General features: G+C 39.8%; 2 protein-coding genes and 1 pseudogene across 2 annotated transcripts; 2 read left to right on the top strand and 1 right to left on the bottom strand.

Annotated features, from left to right (window-relative positions):
- The first annotated feature begins 9534 nt into the window (after window positions 1-9534).
- On the top strand, window positions 9535-10171 carry LOC130139154 (tubulin beta-3 chain-like; annotated as a pseudogene).
- Window positions 10172-10645: 474 nt separating this feature from the next.
- On the bottom strand, window positions 10646-12764 carry LOC115683322 (probable mediator of RNA polymerase II transcription subunit 26b). The gene is made up of 7 exons (XM_056315496.1): window positions 12706-12764; window positions 12163-12623; window positions 11904-11972; window positions 11730-11815; window positions 11537-11589; window positions 11153-11454; window positions 10646-11076 (listed from the first exon to the last, which is right to left on the bottom strand). The coding sequence occupies exons 2-7, from the start codon at window positions 12526-12528 to the stop codon at window positions 10945-10947; spliced, it is 1008 nt and encodes a 335-aa protein (XP_056171471.1). The 5' UTR covers window positions 12529-12623; window positions 12706-12764; the 3' UTR covers window positions 10646-10944.
- A 5691-nt stretch (window positions 12765-18455) lies between these two features.
- Window positions 18456-20376, top strand: LOC115683324 (glutathione transferase GST 23-like). The gene is made up of 2 exons (XM_030607812.2): window positions 18456-18836; window positions 19869-20376. Exons 1-2 carry the CDS (start codon window positions 18516-18518, stop codon window positions 20235-20237), a joined length of 690 nt encoding a protein of 229 aa, XP_030463672.1. The 5' UTR covers window positions 18456-18515; the 3' UTR covers window positions 20238-20376.
- The last annotated feature ends 610 nt before the right edge of the window (window positions 20377-20986 follow it).

Genomic DNA, 20986 nt, shown 5'->3' with positions numbered 1-20986 from the left:
ATTATTCTGTATGAATCATTAGAATCTATATGGAACTGACATTGCATAATCTACATTTCTCATAATTTTTTAAGGAACTAACTTTCATCAAATTTTAAATATCTAATTCTCCTAATCTCTTTCTTATCTTTATCTATCGTATATTGTCAAAACTTTTTTTGAGATTAAAATTTATTTGGAACTGACCACACATATCCACCTTCATCTTAATTTCAATAAGTTAAATTTAGTCAAATTAAAGCTATTTTAATGTAGTGATAATTTTAGAAACTTTTTTGGGATTTCTTTACCCGTAACTTTTTGGCGTCAAAAATTTATTTGTAAAAGCCAGAAGTAGAAGCTGTTGTCCTCTAGCATTTGCCTTTCAGGATAAAATATACTTAATAGTAATTTACTATACTCCATGATCTCAATTTTTCTTTTTTAGAAAAAACACCAAGAGTTCAGAATTCATATTTTCAAGAACAATGTTTTACAAAAGACACAACTAATATTATTTGTAAGAAACCATAAAGACAAATAGTCTCTTAAATATCTCCCTTCTGGTATTATTTTGGGGGAAAATTATCCAATCAATTTTAAACCTATTGCACGGATGCCGATTTAGTACAGCACTTTTCAATTTTGTAAATTTAGTCTTAAACATTTGCGTAAAATTTTTAATGTAGTCATTCCAGTCAATTTTCACAAGAAATCGCTGATGTGGTGGTCCAGTAGTCATTGACCGTCTTACACGGCACACTACCACATCGGCAATTCCCTGCAAAATTTGACCGTAAGGACTACATTAGAATTTTGTTGAAGGTTTATTACTAAATTGGCAAAATTTGATATTTTAGTACTGAATTGACATTCGCACAATAAGTTTAGGATTGATTTGGACAATTTCCCCATTATGTTGGTCGGTTGAAAGATATTGACCGGATAAAATGATCAACTACAATTGCCTTAGGCTGAGAATCAGTTGATTCCGATCTATTTCTTACAATTTGATTTTAATCTGAATAATGTATCTAATATTATGTGAACCTACAATTTATTGAATTGCGAGAAAAAATTCCATGGACTTGCTCATGAATATTTTTAATTTGACATATCTACCACAAAATGATGCTGCCTTGTCTTTTCGTATTTTATGATGGATATTGTTTATGTAGTTAAAATAATAATTTAAAATAATAATTTAAAATAATAACGCTTTTAAGAATTTGCCATGATCTTCAATGTAATCTTTCGGTTTAAAAGGTAGCAAGTGACAATATCTATTTATGCATAGTATTCATAACATGTACTCAAAATTGAGATATCTTTATTATAAGGCATGGATCCCGCTAATATATTCATATTAAATAGTACTTCTTTAAATTGAAGTGTTTTGCTAAATACTCTTACGATTCAATTTGATTCCGATCCACGATACGATTCATCGTTTTAAGGTTCCGATTGACAATTTGCATCCCAATTTAATAAACTATGTTGTTGGAAAACTGAGATATCTTTATTATAAGTAATACTATTATTAGAATCATGGTCCTACCCAGTGAATCAAGTGAGACACAAAAAATGGGTTTTTGTTTGCTCTCCCGAAGTTCTATCGACATTCCAGCCCCAAAAAGTCACTCCCACCACCGATGGCAATAAATTAGATTTTCTAAAAATAAAAATATTTCGATTGATTTAGTGATACCACATCAACATATCATGAGATATCATTATCTCACCATGTGATAAATTACCTCGTACCAATTGAGAACAAGTCGGATTCTTAATTGGTTTGTCACTTTGCAAATAATCGATCATGCAACGTTTGTGGAGAAAGTCTCTAACATCGAGCAAATCATCGCGCCTAATGGACGACAAAACAAGGATGATTAATTGTCAACGTGTACAAAAAGAAAATTACGTTAGAAAATATAAATGATTTATTTGGATATTAGGGGTAAAACGGGTACCAAAACAATTGCCCCATTTACCATCTGTGAGCATGCAAGACCCCCACAATAGAAAGGTAACAAAATTTCCCCAAATGCCATTTGTGAGCATGCGGGAAGATCCCACGTATGCTTTTAAGGGTCATTAAATTCAGAATCTAATGTAAAGCCAAGACTCAAAGGCAAGTCTAATGATTTTTTTTAGTGCTAAATCACTTGATTAAGACAACACAGCAGTTCCCAAATCTGCTTCTAAGTAGTGGAACGAATGACTGAAAATTCAAGAAATGCAAAAATGACATCGGTGGTTTAATTGCTCCCCGAGCAAAATTCAAAGTGAATAGTTGAAGATTTTTCTTGCCTTCAGCTTAGTCCAATTGCGTGGTGCTTTCCCGTGGCGGGTACATTTTAAGTGACCAGCTTGGCTACGGGGAAAAAGTGCCAAAAAAGTCTTAAACCTTTTGCATTGGTGCCAATTTAGTCCTAAACTTTTTGCATTGGTGCCAATTTAGTCCTAAATCTTTTTTTGGTGTCAATTAAGTCCTAAACTTTTTAAATTGGTGCCAATTCAGTCCTAAACCTTTTGTTTTTGTGCCAATTTAGTCCTTCAGGCCAATTTTGACCGGAATTTGCCGACGTGGACGCCTGCTGGCCAGGGGCCGGTCACCGGCGCCGACTTTAATAATATTTTAATATTTTTTGAATTTTCTTTTTCTTTTTTTTTCCACTTTTTTTTTTTGGTTCTCTCCCTCCTTCCTCTGGCCGGTCGCCGGTCCGGCGCAGCCTCAGCAGCAGCTCAACCTCGCCCACGGCGCTTGAGGCGAGCCTTGCCTTGGTCGGGCGAGGCTCGACCCTCGTTGGAGGCCGCGGCGAGGGCGAGCCTCGCCCGACCAAGGCAAGGCTCGAGCCCTCACCGGAGGCCGTGGCGAGGGCAAGCCTCGCCATGGTCGGGCGAGGCCGGACCTCGCCAGATCCGGCGAGGTCGAGCCTCGCCCGACCAAGGCAAGACTCGAGCCCTCACCGGAGGCCGCGGCGAGGGCGATCTGGCGAGGTCGGGCCTCACCTGACCATGGCGAGGCTTGCCCTCGCTGAGGCCTTCGGCGAGGGGTCGAGCCTCGCCCGACCAAGGCGAGGCTCGCCCTCGCCAGTGGCCGGCGAGCTCGACCTCGCCGGCCTCTGGCCTCTGGGCCGGTTGCCGGACCGGCGATGGGCCAGAGGAAGGAGGGAGAGAACAAAAAAAAAAGTGAAAAAAAAAGAAAAAGAAAATTCAAAAAATATTAAAATATTATTAAAGTCGGCGCCACGTCGGCAAAGTGACCGATCGCTGGCCGGCAGGCGTCCACGTCGGCAAATTCAGGTCAAAATTGGCCGAAAGGACTAAATTGACACAAAAACAAAAGGTTTAGAACTGAATTGGCATCAATTTAAAAGTTTTAGGACTTAATTGGCACCAAAAAAAGGTTTAAGATTAAATTGGCACCAATGCAAAGGGTTTAGGACTGAATTGGCACAAAAAAAAGGTTTAGGACTAAATTGGCACTAATGCAAAAGGTTTAGGACTTTTTTGGCACTTTTCCCTGGCTATGGCCACAAACCACTGCATTCCGTGAAACCGCATTTTTCTTCGACGAATGAATTGCTGTGCCGAATGTGAATTCATTGGGTCTGATATTTGAAGCGAGCACCCTTGAGAACAGATGGGTGGCCCTCGTCGTGGCGGCGGCTACAAACGTAGTGGCCGAAGCTGACATCACATCCCAGTTGGACAATTGGTCGAACAATTGAAGGGCATGTTCGCTGGGAAAGTGTATTTAAGTAGTTTATTCTTACATGTATCACGGTTTAGAGAATTGAATCGATCTCGAGGGTTTCTGAACGAAGGCCTGTGATTGATCCATGAAGAAAGGGCGGACCATGAGGATTCCACGTCCAAGGGTTTTCTTGTGTATTCTAGAATACTCCAAGGGACGGACAGTATTATAAATGTAGACTCTTATAATAAATGCCGGTAGTTGATAGATGGGAGATGCGATCTCCACAATTAGATTGAGGAGAAATCTACGGTTGTAGTTAGGCCTGTACTTGTATATAAATGCGCATCTCCCCATCATTGGAGAAATTACGCAAAGAAAATACAGGTTGTCGTCGATGCAAAAAGAATATGTTACTCGATATAGAATTTCAATCAAACCTCCAATATATCCAAAGTGATACTCATTTCTTAGTGATTCATGTAGTGCGGAATCAGACTGTTATACCATGAAACAGAAATGAGTTAAAGTGCACGCACTACACAAGATCTCTAGAACGAAGAGAACTAGAAGCGACTTTTAACAATCTATTGACACATTTATTTCGGAAACCCATTTAGATTCGAAATCAATGGTAAAAACTGGACAAGTAACAGAAACTTGCGGGCAATGGACCAAACTGTCTGACCTCATGTCGATTATTGTCCAAAAGCTGCTTAATACTTAGAACTCGAGAGACCCCTTCAATATCATCATCGAGTGCCTCAGCTTCTCCATGCCTGTACTTTATGCTCAACACATCATGCGCAGCATTACCCACGTCACCCTTCACCTTGCTTTCTTTACTCGCGGCTGCACAGTCACCTCCGCCCCGAGTCGTCTCGCACAAGAACAATTGCTCCGCGATACGGCCTCTTAGTGACAAAATCTTTCGGACAATCGAGTGCGGCGATCGTGATCGCCTTGTCAATGAACTCGAAGACATCGGTGTTCGTTGTCGTTTTGAAGAATACTTTCCATACATTGAGCGGACTCCCCCATCGTGGAAACGATCAACAAGCTTACAGCGCAAGCAACGGTCAAGAAACTGCGAGATAAATTTTTTTCTTTGATCAACCGAATTGATCCTAACGAAATAACCCGTTTCAAAATAGTAACGTTTGAGTGTCCGTAGCCAAGACAAGGGGAATTTAAATGACTTTCCTATCTTAGATCATAACACAGCGAGGCCATCTCCACCATTGGATTTTAAAGATTATAATCATGCTCATTTGAGATCCGAACCGCGTCTCTTCTTCTATTATCCATTAAAATGCACTGCAATTCATATGATCGCTTTTTGCTAACCCATTTATTGAATTCGAGAAAATAGGTATGGATTGCTGTATTTATTTTTTATAAGTTTGTAAATTTGAATTAAATGTAAAGTTTCTAGGATCTGATTTATGGAATTTTTTTAGCTAGATAAATTATTAGAATATGATCAAATTACTAGTTTTTGATATTACAGAATTTACTTTTGTATTAGAGATAATTGCTAACCAACATACTTTTGCCACAGAGATAATTACTAATCAATATGAAAAATTATGAAAACTTATTTTTTTATAATGCAAGATGACTAACCATGTTTAACAGTTGCCAACTAACTGACGGTGGACTAATTTACCCTTGAGAAGTTACTAAAAAGTTAATAAGGTCGTACCGAAAAAAATTTGATATTAGCATGAGAGAAGTAAATAGGAAAAAGATTATACAGATTATTATTTTGTATGAATGATTGGAATTTATTTGGAATTGAAACAGCATGATCTACCTTTCTCCTAATTGTTCAAGTAACTAACTTTCATAAAATTTTAAATATATTCTAACCATCTCATTATTAATATTTGTCTAGTGAAATTTTTTGAAACTTTTCATGGGATTACAATTTATTTGGAACCGACCAAGTATATTCACCTTCATCTTAACTTTTCAACAGACTAACTGTCATCGAATTAGAGATATTATGATGCAGTGAATAGAAATTTTAGAAATTTCGATATTTTTATAATGATTTACTTGATTCCATTATTTCAACTTTTTTTTAGGAAAAAACACCAAGAGTTCAGAATTTATAGTTTCCAGAACAACATTGAACAAACGACACAACTAAAGCTAAAAGTAAGCCGTAGACACTACAAATATAATCTCTTTAATTTCTCCTAATCTTTCTGAAATATTTTTGGTTGGTTGAAAGATATTAACGAGAATACGATCGCCTGGGGCTGTGAACCAATCGATTCTCGATCCATTTCTCCCAATTCGATTCTGATCTAAACAATATACCTAATATTAGGTGAATCTAGGGTTTATTGAATCGCAAGAAAATATATGTCTACTCGTGAATATCTTTGATTCGATATGTTTACCATTAAATAATGTGACTTTTCTTTTTCGAATTTTATTATGAATATCATGTTCTGATAGTTAAATAATAACTTCAGCTAGATTTTGTGCTTTACAAACCCATCGTAAAATAATAACGTATAAAAATTCATCATTGCCCTCAAATGGAATCTCTTGGTTTAAAAAGCAGCGAGGGACAATATCTACTTACGCATGACATTCATAACATGTACTCATAAAACCGAGATATCTTTATTATAACTCATGGTTCTTACTAAAATATATTAAATACATTGATTATTTAAGAAATTTTAAGTATTTCACCTCATGCTGTTACGATTCAATTCGATCCTCAATTCACGGTTCATCGATTTAAGGTTTTGATTGACATATCCCTTGATTTAACAAACGATGCCATTGAAAAATCTCAAATGCCCATACATACATAAATCATGCAATAAATATATGACTTTTAGAGAGTACTAAAAGGTAAATGGATTTCTCTCCCAGGCTATGACACAGATTCAAATAGTATGGGGGCATGTACGGAATTTTGTTTGCAATTTCATTTATTTTGTATGCATATGCATGTATAATACATATATGTACACTAGACCCGCTTATGTGCTTGGTCATGTCGTGCAGAGTTATAGTTGATACTTGATTATATCCTAATTATCCAAAAGGTAAAGTTATTAACAATCTCAACGCATAAAACTCTACAAAGTACGAGCAGATTTGGTAAATCAGAAAATTAATATTATCGCCAGCATATACATAAAGCAAAATTCATATAAATAAAAAAAATGCAAACGCGCACGCGTTTAATGATTAATTAATTGACGAATTACCTTTTTTAATTCGAGAGTGTAGCCGTTCAGAAGTTTACCTTTTTCACGAAAGAGATTTTACATACTGTACTCATATCACAAAGTAAGGACCATCTTAAATGCAAAAGCAAGCCGAACATACCAATTCAACTGTCACAGACATGGCGGCTAACGTTTGAACTACAGATATAAGGTGGTCAGAGAAAAAGCGGGTGGCCGAGCTTTAACGACTTTTCAAACCGTGATCCATCCATGTAAACCCTAGAGATCTGCAGAACGATCAAAACCCCACTTTTCTGCTCAAAAAGGCAGATTGATTATAGTCTAACCTCATGGATTCCGACGGATATTAGTCTTGAGCTGTAGCTTCCTCAGTGCATCGCAGATTCCTGTTCAAGACTGCACCAATGAAATTACGGCACGGTCGGAAACCCTAGAAAGTATAAGAGGAAGCAAACTGACTGGTGTCTTAGGGGAGAAGCAACAACCCAGTTAAATTTGTACCTCATTTTGACTGTTAATCATAATCTGCTAGATCCTGAGAACCTCTTCGAGAGTCTCATCCGCTTTGTCCATTTCATCGTTTGAACACCTTAGCTTCCTTGTAGCTGTGATTGCTGACATCGAATGTGTCAAGCACGGCATGTTCGTCCTCACCTTTTCTACCACTATGGTTATTTAGTGTTGGAGTTGGCGAATACTTCGGGGACCCTTGTTTCTCACACCAGGTACGCCCACGTGAGCTTAGGGAAACTGAAGTGTTGTTGGACGACATGTGACCCATGCGTGTGGAATGCGGGGTTCGGGGCGGCGCCCCAACACGGCTGCAAATGCCTTTGCCGGTCGTGAGCGGGGTTCGAGCGGCGCCCCGGCGAGGGTTCCATTGCCTCGCTCGCCGGTGAGCGAGCGGGGGCTCGAGGCGCGCCCGAAACCTCAACGGGTTTGGGTGGCCCATATAGTGCGAGATTAAGAGATTTCGTATAGGTTTAGGTTTTGAGCCGTTTGGGGCATATATATATTTTGCTCGTTTTCGATCATTGTAGAGTTGAGTGGGTATGGCCGAAAACATAGTGAAATCTCTTTGCGGGACGTAGCCCTAATCGAGGGTGAACCTGGGTAAATTCGTGCATCGTCTATTTTCTCTATTTTTTGCGTGATCGTTCTGTTTCGGTTCTCGATACGTCCCTTCATTTAGGCCGTGCTCTAGATCTATTTCAATGGAACGTACTCATTTTTTAGGTTGGGTCGCACATTCCGTTCACCACCATGTTATTGTGCATTACGAGATCAGGGTGCTCATCGTCGCTATGCCTCAAGCATCCACATAAATGGTACAGGTAGAGTTTCTCCCCAATGTCGGGCCGCAAGAATTTGAATCGCTTAGGGTAATCTTCCACTACCAATGTAATAGCTTGATCGATGATCTCAAATATGCATGCATTTGAATTGCAAAAGTATCTTCTCCACCAGTGGACACTCCTTGAATTCATGGTCATCACACATCAAGTTGGATGGAGCGTCACACATAAGGATCCTAACAATTCGCGTTTAGAGGGACAATTTCTGTACGAAAGAGCACTTTTACACTAGAAATACAGTGCAAAAAGCCCTCGTGATTAAATTGCGATGAAGGAAATTTATATGGTTATACTCCCACGAGCTTCCTATCGAAATTTAGCAAAAAGGTTAGTGTAAAGATCAACATGTTTGCTCGACTGAAAAACATTCCACTTCAAATAATAAAGTGCAAGGACAGATCACTTCTTCTTTCATTATGGTTCCTTTTCTCTCGCATTTTGGAGAATTGAGGAGATCTCTTAGTTTCGGTCGCAATTCATGAGGCGTTAGTTTGCTTGATTCAAATGCTGTCGCTGGAAATGCTTTCAATCTGTGTGCTTCTGCTGCGAAATCCATGTGTATCTTGGCTGGTTGGAATTGTTATGGATTGTGGTCTTTTCCCCGGGCAATCACTGAGAACTTCGCTTGATATTTCGTTTTTGCATATGCTCTGTGGAAGTTGCGGCTCATGCGTGCTCTGATCTAACTGCAGAAACTGCTTAAAACACAGATCAATGTTTGTTATGCTGAAATCCTTTAATGCTTTATACTTCGGTGTCCATTTTCATTTATTAGACAAGGCTAGTTGCATCTTCAAGAATCAGCGATGCAAGAAGCGAGGTTGTTTTTTTTAATGAGTAAACTGGCTTGTTTTCGAGTTGGAGTTGGTCATATGGCAGTATCTTTCGTTTTCTTTATCAGGGAAAGAGAGTCGCTTGATCTGATGCCTAGACAGTCATGATCTACCTTGCTAGCTCAGTCGCTCTGTTTGTCATTTCTATGATCAGCTGTGCTTGAGAAAGACAGATGACTTAGGTGGCTATAGTCTAAATTGCATTCCATAAAGTTAGGTATAACAAACAATACGAACTTGAATTTGGTCATAACCGTATGCGGTTGATACCAATTTTGGTTTGTAGTGAATGCAGGAAAGATGAGAGATCCTTCATGTTCAAGGCGGACAATGTGGTAACCAGACTGGATCCAAATTTGGGGAAGTCATCTGTGACGAACATGGTATCCGACGGGTCGGTGAACTGAGACATCTGATCTGCAGGCTGCAGCTTGAGCGTGTCAATGTATACTACAATTGAGGCATCTTGTGGTAGATTTGTTCCTCGAGCTGTGCTGATGGATCTTGAACCAGGCACCATGGACAGCGTTCGAACTGGTCCCTTCAGGCCTGATGACTTTGTATTTGGGCAATCTGCTGCTGGTAATAACTGGGCAAAGGGACACTATAGTGAAGGCACTGAGCTTATTAAAGCAGTTCCTGATGTTGTGAGAAGGAGGCTGAGAACTGCGACTGTCTTCAAGGTAAAGATTGATTGTACTTAATCATCTGTTCTAGGTTGGTAGGCTCCAGTAAGGATGGGTTGATAAACTTTCATCTGTAGCTAATAAACGTTTAAGAAACATCATAGCTAATCTTATGGATCACGTAATGTTACATTTGCATGCACCTTTTTTCCCGGGAATAATTTTATTTTACTGTCCTCTGCTCTGTTTGGTGTGTTGATTTCCTTTCTTTTAGTTGGTGCATGACTGATGTAGCTAGGGGACTTCAAGTTACAGGAACAACTCCTGTGCGGAGATGCCATAACTTTTGCGTGGTCTTTTTTATGAAGGTTTCCAAGTATGCCTCTCTGTCGGTGGAGGAACTGGCTCGTCATTGATGCACGAGTGCTTGTTGTTGCATTATGTGTCGGCATAGTATCAGGGGATGATTGGAACGGTTGATCCTAACCTCGACTTTCGGAAAAGCACTTGCTAATATCTGTTGGTGATATCTTTTAACCTTGATGTTGTTTCCAGATGTGTTGTCCTTTTCTTTTATGCTGCAGACAACAACATTTCATGCCAGGGTGTCATGTTCATCTGCAACAACTGTTTGTACTCGTCTTTGTGACATCCTCTGTTGCTTTTTCTCCTAGCTCAGGAAGACCATTTTTTTTTCTTTTGTTAATTTCAGTTGCTTGCTACATATCTCCTTCGGTGATAAAACCACTCCTAACTTACAAGCCAAACTCATTCTAACTTCATTCAGAGAAAGTGGTGGTCTCCTGTGTTATAATCGAATTTAACGAGCTAAATTCTACAGACACAAAGCACATCCAATTCGTTAGTGATCCATTTCTTATGGCCACAGAAGCAATTTGTAGTAGGAGAACGTGAGACGCCCAAGCAGTAAAAACAAACTTGCATCTTAATGCACAGAAATTACGGTTTTGATTACAGGTTGCTAGATACAATTTCTGGTAGAAAATACATCATCATCACCTCCTAGAATACGACTCTAATGATTAACTCCCAGTGGTCTTAATTGTGTTCAACTAAGAAGAGAACTATAGAACACTTGCTCGATCACCAGTCCAGTAACATCGGTCTCTCGGTGCAAAATTGTCAGCTCTGGAATTTTGGACTTCAAATGGATGAAACCAGGCTCTGCGAAATCTCCCTCTGCCGATGAGCTTTTCTAGTTGTTGCTCACGGAGCCTTACGACTCGCTGCCATCTTGGGGTGATCACATAGATCCAATACCTGTACTATCCGACGCCTCTTCCTCCTGGTGGCTTCATGGTTCATCTCCGCTACAACTTTGTTGGAGGATTTGATCTTCTGATTGAACCAAATGAACAAGTCAGTTATTTTGGTTGCAAGGGTACTTGGAAATTAAATTTGTTATTCTACTTACGTCCCGTTGACACGCAAGTGGTCTTTTGCCCCCCGCGACTGATCCATTTGAGTTTTGCAACTGAAGCATTCTCTCCTTCTCAAACTTCCATGACGCAATCTCGCTTGGGGGGATTGTCCTTGAGTTAGCGTTTGTGGACGTATTGGGCTTCACAACGCACTGGCGCCGCTTCAGTTTTTGCCTCCGGTTCCTGTTAGCAAGTGAACCGGCCTGGTTGAAGTCGTATTGTTCTTGTCCTGGTTTCCTGATGTTCTTCTGGTTCTTGACGGAAGATGTTGTTCCGTCTCTGATGTTGCAAGGACCTATAAAAGAAGTCAAGCACACGGTTAAGAAGAACTCAGCACGTGGGGACTCAAAGAACGAGAATGTGCAGTAAATTAATACCAGCAACATCCTCTGTGCCACGGTAAATCTCTTTGACCATAGCCTTCCATCCCCTGCGACGAAAAGAATCGAGCAGTGAGTACAGCCGATCGTGCTCTTGCGGGACCAAATTGGACAGAAAAATTCCGTGAAATGGCCTTATTTTGTACCATAAACCAGACACTATGCAAAAAGAATGCCTTTCACTCCGTACATAGTAATGTCGTGGGCAAGTTGCGCAATCTGGTTTGATCCACGATTCCTTCGGAGATTGTTGACGCTTATTCCGATCTTAGTTTTCTGCGACAAATCAGAGAAATTAAATTAGTAAAATACTAACTATTGATGCAAAAAGCATATACCGCTCGCTATAGAATATCAATCAAACCTTCAATGTATCCAAAGTGATAGTCATGGACCGAAGTCTTCTCAATGATTCAAGTAGCACGGAATCAGACTGTCATACCAAGAAACGATACTAAGTTAGATTGCATGCACTCCACAGGAAAAGGACTAGAAGCGACTTTTAATAGTGCATCCACACATTTATCTCCGAAAACCATTTAGATTCGAAAACAATGGGTAAAGAACGGACAAGAATCAGAAATAAGCCATTGATGGACCAAATTCAGAGTTAGGACATTGACCTCATGTCGGCTATTGTCCAAAACCTGCTTGATCCTCAGAACTTCACAAACAACTTGAGAGGTATCTTTGATATGACCGCTGAATGCCTCAGCTTCTCCATGGCGGTATTCTATGCTCACCGCATTGCTCGCAGCATTACCCTGGCCTCTGTTTGCCTTGCTTTCTCTACTCGAGGCTGCACAATCACCTCCCTCCCGAGTCGTCTCTCGTGAGAGCAGCCGCTCCGCGATACGGCCTCTTCGTAACGGAAAATCTTCGGGCCAATCGAGTGCGGCGATCGTGATCGCCTTGTCGATGAACTCGAAGACATCGGTGCCCGTCGTTCTGAAGAATTCTCTCCAGACATCGATCGACTCCCCCATCATGAAAATGATCGAAGAGTTAATCAATCGCTTACAGCAAAAGCAACGGTCAAGAAACTGCGAGATAAATTTCTTTCTTTTGATCAACGGAATCGATCCTAACGAAATAACCCGTTTCAAAACAGTGGCAGAATCATCGGAACAACAACGGAGGAATGGGTAAGAAAATAGTTTACTAACCTTGAGAGAAATCCTTCAGCTTTGCGATGTTGGTTGGAACATTTGTGCATCCGAAAGACTGTGCAGATTGTAGTGTTGCGAGAACTCGCGAGAGAGCCATAAATTTAAATATCTTTCGTTTCAGAAATTGATTTTTTCAGTGGATGTAAACTTGTAAAGTGTAACATAACTTCAGACGGAATGCGACCTCCTTTTTTAAGGCATTAGAGGTCGGATCGAAGCCATATCCACCGTTGGATTTCGAAGATGATAGTATCAAATAAGATGCAACCGCGATCCATCCAACCGCTTTCAGCTAATCCATTTCACGAATTCAAGAGCATGGGCACGAATAGCTGTACTTGTTTTCGATGAGTTAAAATTAAATGAAAAGTTGCTCGAATTCTTGAAAATTAATTTTTGATTTGGGGAATTACCAAACCCCTAGAAAACTCATTGGTAATTTAACTTGCTTGTACTCAACTTTTCAAGTATAGTTCTGACCTTGTCTACAAGTTACTGAAGTCATATGTAATAGTTATAAACAAAATTGCTGATAGTTTTTAATTTACCTTTAAACCTAGATGAATAATTGGAATACGACCAAATCACTAGTCATTGACATAACGGAATTTACTTTTGCAACGGAGATAATAATTTTCCAATATGAAGAAAAGGGAAATTTACTTTATTATACACGGAATGGCTAACCGTGTTTACAAGTTACTAACTGATTTATGGTAGCCTAATCTTAACCTTAAGAATTTACTAGAAAGGTGATAAGCGGTTAATAAGGTTGTACCGCAAAACATTTGATATTGGCATGAGAAAAATTAATGGGAATTAGATTATTTAGATTATTATTTTGTATGAATCATTGCAATTTATTTGGAGCAGGCATAGATCTCCCTTTCTCCTAATTTTTCAAGTAACTAACTCTTATCAAATTTTAAGTATATTCTAATGATCTCATTTTATCTATTGAAAATATTTAAATTTTTTTATGGGATTAGAATTTATTTGGAACCGACCAAGCATATCCACCTTTATCTTAGTTTTTCAACAAACTAACCTCAAATTAGAGATATATTATTGTAATGAAAGTTTTAGAAACTATTTATGGGATTCTTTACCCCTAATTTCTTCTTCTTACTTTGGGCTTTTATCTCCTCTCTTCCTGAAATTATTTTGGTTCGTTGAAAGATATTAACGGGATAAAATGATGAGAATACGACAGCCTCGGGTTGTGAATCAGCCGTTCTCGATAATATACCTGAAATTAGGTAAATCCATAATTTAGTAAATCGCAAGAAAAAATTCTAACAATTCACTCGTTCAGGTTTTTGACTCCTCAATGTAACGTGGCTTTTTTTTCTTATTACATGATGAATATTATATTACGATAGTTAAATAATAATTCAAACTGGAGTTTGTGCTCTACAAACCCATCATTAATAATAACGTGTAAGAATTTTGCGATTATCTTCAAATGTAATCTTTTGGTTTGAAACTGCGAGTGACAATATCTACTTATGTATAGCATTCATAGCAGTACTCAAATCCGGTATAACTTTTTTCGTAAGTTATGGATCTTACTAAAACATTCATGGTAAAGAATTGCTTTTTGTTTGAGCTCCCAAAGTTATGTTGACTTTTAAGCCCCGTTGGGTGAAAAGGCACAAAGTCGTGGGCCACTCCACCAATGATGACAATAAATTGATTTTTCTGAAAATAAAAACATTTAGATCGAACAAGCGACATCACGTGGATGCACCATCTAATATTATCATCTCATCACATCCTAAATTACCTTGTATTTATGAGGGATCGATCGAGCTCCCGAGTTATCACCTCTCAAAAAATCAGGCATGCAAAGTTTGGGATAAAGTCTCCAACATCGCGCAAATCATCACGTCTACGGGACAACAACAAAACATAAACAAGTAATTTGTCTAGGTTTACAGAAAAAAAAATTACGCTAGAAGATATAAATATTTGATTGGATGTTAGGGGTAAAAAAAGTTGACTAAGGTCTAGGACTCATGGACAAGTTCATAAATGATTGTTTTTAAATGCTAGATTGGTTGGATATCATAAGACCTCAAGGCATTTCCCCAAATCTGCTTGCATGGAATGGAATGAATGACTGCATAATCAAGGAAAAAAATTGACGATGTGGTTTAATTAGCGCATTTCCCCAAGTGAATATTCAATAATGGAGATTTTTCTTGATTTAATTAAATAAATCGGATAATAAGCCATCTGTCGCAGATTTTATTATAATGATCTAACGAGAAACAGATTATTTCGTTCTATTTTCGACGTAAGATTAAAAAATATGGCGAAGGAAGCAAGAATTTTTGCTCGAGGTTTAATCCAACTAGATTAACGGTGGAACAAAGGAACAAAGAAATCAAAGGAGATGCGCATTTTAGTTTTAGAGAAGGAGAACCATGAGCTTTCCATCTAGTGTCAGTTTGGCTACCGCATTTGGCGCATTATTTTCAAAGAGCTTTGGAGCTCCAAAGGCCATTAAACCAAAATTTTGGTATTTAGTAACATAATTTCAAGGTCTTTGGTACAACATTAAACTTTAAATGCTCAAAGTTTAAGGCAACTCTCACTCGGCTTCGATCTTATAGAACTTTCGAAATGCTACTTCGTAGTTTAATTAATTTTCCATCTTCGAATCTTGCCCTCAATATATCGGTATTCTTGTTTTTACCCCTGCTTGGACAGAGACGGAGCTGGGAAGTTTTGCGGAGGAGGCCCGGGAACGCCGCCGCCGTCGCGTTTCCCCGGGGTCGCGTGAGGGTCGGCCGCCCATGGCCTTAGGTCGCGTGAGGGTCGCGTGACGAGGGTCACCGAGGTTCATGCGATAGTAGGGTTTTTCTGTGAGTCAGTGTCGATGTCGCAAATTACGGGGCTAGATAGGGGTAGACTCGTCTTTCTACGAGCGTCCATTCCCATTTGGGCCATGGATGACTTGCAACTCTCAGGCCCATACTATGAATCTTTTGCTCTTTCTTTGTTCGCTTTTGTTTGTTGTTGCATTCATTCCTCTCTCTTTTTTTCAGCCAAAATAAATTGGGTTTTGAGAATAGTCTGCGAACTTTGATAAATGTACTTGAAAAGAAGCCAAAGAGAAAACAAACGGATCTTCGAATGTGATCCGATTTATGGACTAATTATCTACTACAACTAAATTGCTCAATCCACAGAACTAGCGATAAAAATCAAATGCATACGGCCGAAAAGATACGTATACGCGTTTGTATTTCATGTAAACTTTATAGCAGCAAGTGGGCTGATGAGGGCCCACCGCTCCTCTTAGTCACCGTTAAGTGTTCGACGTGATTTTTTTATGAAATTCATACATCGAGAAAATATACCCGTTTTCGGTTCCAAATATTTTCAAGTAAAAACTAGCATAAAATCAATCTATCATGAATACGATCAGTTGAGATAAATTGCGCTCAAGTAAAAATATACCTATGTTGATCGCATTGCACATCAAAAAAGAATTACATTTGTAGCAATAACATACCTTTTTTTCTTGTTATAATATTTCAAATCCAATCAGAGGAATAATTCGAACTATTGTCTCGAACTTCTTCGTAGCATTATTTATTATAGATGAATTCTAGCATTTTGACTTCGAACCGCCGAAGAATTTAGTCCTACGCTTGAATGATAGCCCAAAAAGTCAAAGAGAATACTTCCTGGTTGAAAGCACTGATATATTATAATACTCGATCGCCTAAATGATGTAATCATCTTTTTCGCTGGACTACGGACCCGTTTGATTCAACTTTTAAAATGCTACTCGGGGGAATGCAAATACCTTTAGACTAAAGTCCCTTGGGAAAATGCAAGTGGCGTTTGATAAAAAATCATTTGTAAAGCTACTTTGACCCAAGTAGTGTTTGGTAAATTTTTTTTTGCCAAAGGATTTTGAGAATTATCTTTTTTTATTAAAAAAAACCTATCATACCTTTCGCTGGAGCAGACGAAGGCCTACGGCCGCCGGCGAGGGCCTACGGCCGCCGGCGAGGGCCTACGGCCGCCGGTGAGCTAGATCTGACGCTGGCGGCCGTCGCCCAAGGTCGGGCGACCACCGCCGAGCTAGATCTACCACCGGCAATTGTCGCCCGAGGCCAGGCGACCCTCTCCGAGGGTCGCGCGACCCGGGCGCCAGCCGCTTGGGTCGCACGACCTCGCCGGCCCGATTCGATGTCAGCCTCCCTCGCCGGCCACCTCACAAAGAAGATGAACAGTATCAAGAAGGGCAAAACCGAAATAAGCCAAAATAAGTAAGGGTAGTTTGGGGATAAAAAATTTTGGTTCAGCATTCCAAATGCTAGCATTTGGCCAATGCTAGGCCGAATATTGAACCAAACGATTCAGCATTTTGGGAAGAGGCTTTCGAGGCTAAAAAAGCCTATTCTCAAAGCTGAATCAAACGGGGCCTACATCCTCCGTCCCTATCCTTTTTACTAGTCAATGACCGCAACTTCCATGGACCTCTCTGTGACCCACAATTATTCAAACTTGGCAGATATCAAACTAAAGTCAAAGATCATTTTCAAGAAACCATGCGTTCCCTTAGGAGCTAATAAACCCTAATTGCATCCTTCTTATCGATCAAGGACTGCGGCGGCGAGGCCAAGAGACTCCAGGATGTTTTTACTTGGAACCTCGTGATATGGTGCATGATAAGTCTATTCTGCTTCTATGCTTAGTCAGATTCCTGTCGGGAGATTTAAGGCCCGGTAAATGGCTAAACAGTACTTGATTCTTTTTTTTTATTCCTGGGAATAAAAAAAAAAACAAAAATTCGTTTGGTAAATTTTTTGTTTCCGGGAACAAATTTGTTCCTAGGAATAGTTTTGGAACATAATCAAGAATAAAAAAAAATTGATTCTTGATTCTTGTTCCCTGCTCGGGCGATCGACGGACGATTATGGAGGGCGGAGGAGGAGGAAAGACGAGACGGGAATACCTACGTCGTTTTAGCTGATAGGGTTGATCTCTCCGATTCTAGGGTCCTGCACCGAAAGGGTTGATCTCTCCGATTCTAGGGTCCTGCACCGAAAGGGTTGATCTCTCCGATTCTAGGGTCCTGCGCCGCCTGCAGCATCGTCGCTCGACACCGCGAGAGCATGGCGAGTTCCGGTGAGTGTCGGTGAGGGTCCAGCCCTCGCCATCGCTAGGAAAAAAAAAGAGAGAAATATTTAAAAAAATCAAAATATTATTAATAAAAAGAAATTTTGTGCGGTTACCAAACGCATTTTTGTTCTTTTTCTATTCCAGGAATATAAATTTTGGACAGTTACCAAAATGCCTTCATTTCTGAGCAGAAATTATTTTCGAGAACAGAATGGTTACCAAACAAACCATCGTTACATGCGACCTGAATTCGATTTGATCCGTGGACTGATGCTTCATTGTGTGGGCAAGTTTGTAGTGGTTAGTACTAAGTAAAAAAATGCTACTGAGCGGGCTTATAGACATGTATATCAAGCAATGAAGTGTGGATCAACATATAGTTCAGCAGAAATGCGTGCACTTTGTTATTGTCTCATGATGAATCTACGTTGAACAACGAAATCTAACTGTGGATATTAAACAATCAAATCTATTTTGTTTCTCCTTCTTGGCCTCGCCTTTCACTGTTCGTCGTCAATGGCCGCGCCATTTACCTGCTCCAAGATTCGAACTTGGCAGCATTAGACTAAACATGGCGGTCGTTTTCAAGAACACACCTCATATTTGTTTATATACGAGAGATCCCTACTCGACTACACTGCTCAAAACAACAAAGCACGATCATGGCTAAGTTAAAGATCATAGTCTCTGCGACGAGCTTGTTCTGCACGAGAATCGAGTGGGCTCTGAAACTGAAGGGCCTTGAGTACGAGCTCACCGTTGAAGACTGGGACAAGGGGAAGAGCGAATTGCTTTTGAAGTCGAACCCGGTGCACAAGAAGGTCCCGGTGCTTTTGGACGATGGGGTTGCAATTGCAGAGTCGAAAGTGATTCTGGAGTACATCGATGAGAAGTGGAAGGGAGGTGATCTTTATCCCTTGTTGCCTCAAGACCCTTATGAGAGAGCTCAAGCTCGTTTCTGGGCTCAGTTTGCTGATGACAAGGTGACTCTTTTGACTTTTTCTCCTGGTTTTTGTTTTTTCGTCTGTCTGTTGTTTTGTTCACGTTATGATGAGTATGAGTTATGATGTAGCAAATTATTTTACTAGATGATTTGAGGAAAATATTGTGCAGTCTGATGCATTTCTGTCGGATGACTCCCTTTTTTTCCCCCAAAGTTGATTATTAGGAAGCTGAAAATGAATTGCCGTGCCAATGGTTGGAGTCTAGTTCAAGCTTGTTGCTGAATTGGCTACTTCAATTGAATGTTCACCAGAAAAGCACAAAAACCGTGCAAAGAGATTCTTCGAGTCAAGAAGTCCATGTTCTTTTGTGCCCTGTGAGTTTATTCTGTGCATGCTTATCTTGCGTTTTCATGCTCGCTGGATGCATCAGAGAGAGAGAGAGAGAGAGAGAGAGAGAGTTATTCTAAGACAAGAATATGGAGGAGAACCATATTAAGTAAAGGCGTGATGTTGGAGTGCCATGATTGCTTCCCTTGAATCCCCAGATTCCATCTATGGATACTCAACACATATCAAGCTAGATGCCAGCTCCTGAATGGCAAACTAATGGCAGAATCGATACCATGGAGTATGGATGAAGCTCTTTGGAACCGGGATTTCTTGCTCATATATGCTGGACAACAAAAAACGCTATCTTACAAATCTTTCTCCAAGAAAAAGGTTTTCTGATGAAACCATGTCTGCAACTGAGAAAATTCCATTGAAAAGAACGAACCCTTAATTCAATCGAAGTAGAACATCAACCATAGAGCCAGGTTTACCAAGGGGATGCCTACCCATGTACCAACAGAGTTAATGTTACTAAATCCTCTTTAACAGTTGTAGATCTTCTCGTCTGCCTTATAGGTCGGTTTTTCTTCTGGCACCCAAATATATAATTCACATCTTTCAGAAACACAGGACTTTATTGCATGCATGTTTGTGGCTACAGCAGAATTAATTTTCCATCGAGTCAAATAGTTCTTGATGACAAGCTTGCTTGTTCATTTCTTCCCACGTCACTGAGAACAGTGTGTCTTCGGCACTTGGGGAGCCTGTCGGGCCGAAGATGCCCTGGAAAAGGAGAAAGCAGTGGAGACTGCATTAGAGTCTTTCGCTTATCTGGAGAAGCAGATCGAAGGGAAGAAGTTCTTCGCGGGAGACAAGATAGGCTATTTGGATCTTGTGGCCGGCTGGATCCCGCATTGGCTTGGCGTCATGGAAGAAACTGGAGGCATTAAGATACTTGATGCTGAGAGGTTCCCATCCCTTCATGAATGGGCAAAAAACTTCATCGAAATTCCGCTGATTAAGGAATGTGTTCCACCGAGAGATTTTCTGGTTAACTTTTGGACTGCTCTTCTGAGCAACCTGCGTTCCTCGGCACCGAACAAGCCATAGAACACACCCTTCACTTTCCCTTCAAGTGTTGCTCTGTTTTTCTCCCCTGTTTTCCTCTCTTGTAACCTTCTGATGTGGCGCAATAATATATTTATAATCAGCGTTCTCTTGGGAGATTATAAGTGAATTCGATATTACACCTGGGATCACCGTTCCTTGTGTAAGCTTGTAACCTTCTGATTATAAGTGAAGATTTTGCACGGATGAAACTAAAATCGCAATCTAAATTGAAAGATGGAATATCGTTTACCTGCTTGACATCACGTCAATGCACCATCTAATATTATCATCTCATCACATGACAAATTACCTTATATTTAAGGAGGATCGATCGAGCTCCCGAGTCATCACCTCTCAAAAAATCAGGTTCACAAAGTTTGTGGAGAATGTCTCCAACAACGCGCAAATCATCGCATGTACTGGACAACAACAGAACATAAATGAGTAATTTGTCTACGTTTACAGAAAAAAAAAAATTACGCTAGAAGATATAAGTATTTAATTGGATATTAGGGGTAAAAAAAAGTTGACTAAGGTCTAGACCCATGGACAAGTTCATAAATGATTGTTTTAAATGCTAGATTAGTTGATTAAGACCTCAAGGCATTTCCCCAAGTCTGCTTCCATGGAATGGAATGAATGACTGAATATTAAAAAAAAAAAAATGACCATGTGGTTTAGTTAGTCCCCATGTGAATATTCAATAATGGAGATTTTTCTTGTTTTAATTAAATAAATCAGATAATAAG

Source organism: Syzygium oleosum, unplaced genomic scaffold (assembly GCF_021117445.2).
Source record: "Syzygium oleosum isolate NSW1041296 unplaced genomic scaffold, Sole_v2.1 Sole_v2.10, whole genome shotgun sequence".
Lineage (NCBI taxonomy): Eukaryota > Viridiplantae > Streptophyta > Magnoliopsida > Myrtales > Myrtaceae > Syzygium > Syzygium oleosum.
The sequence above is the reverse complement of the archived record's forward strand: the minus strand, read 5'-3'. Positions and strand labels throughout refer to the sequence as shown.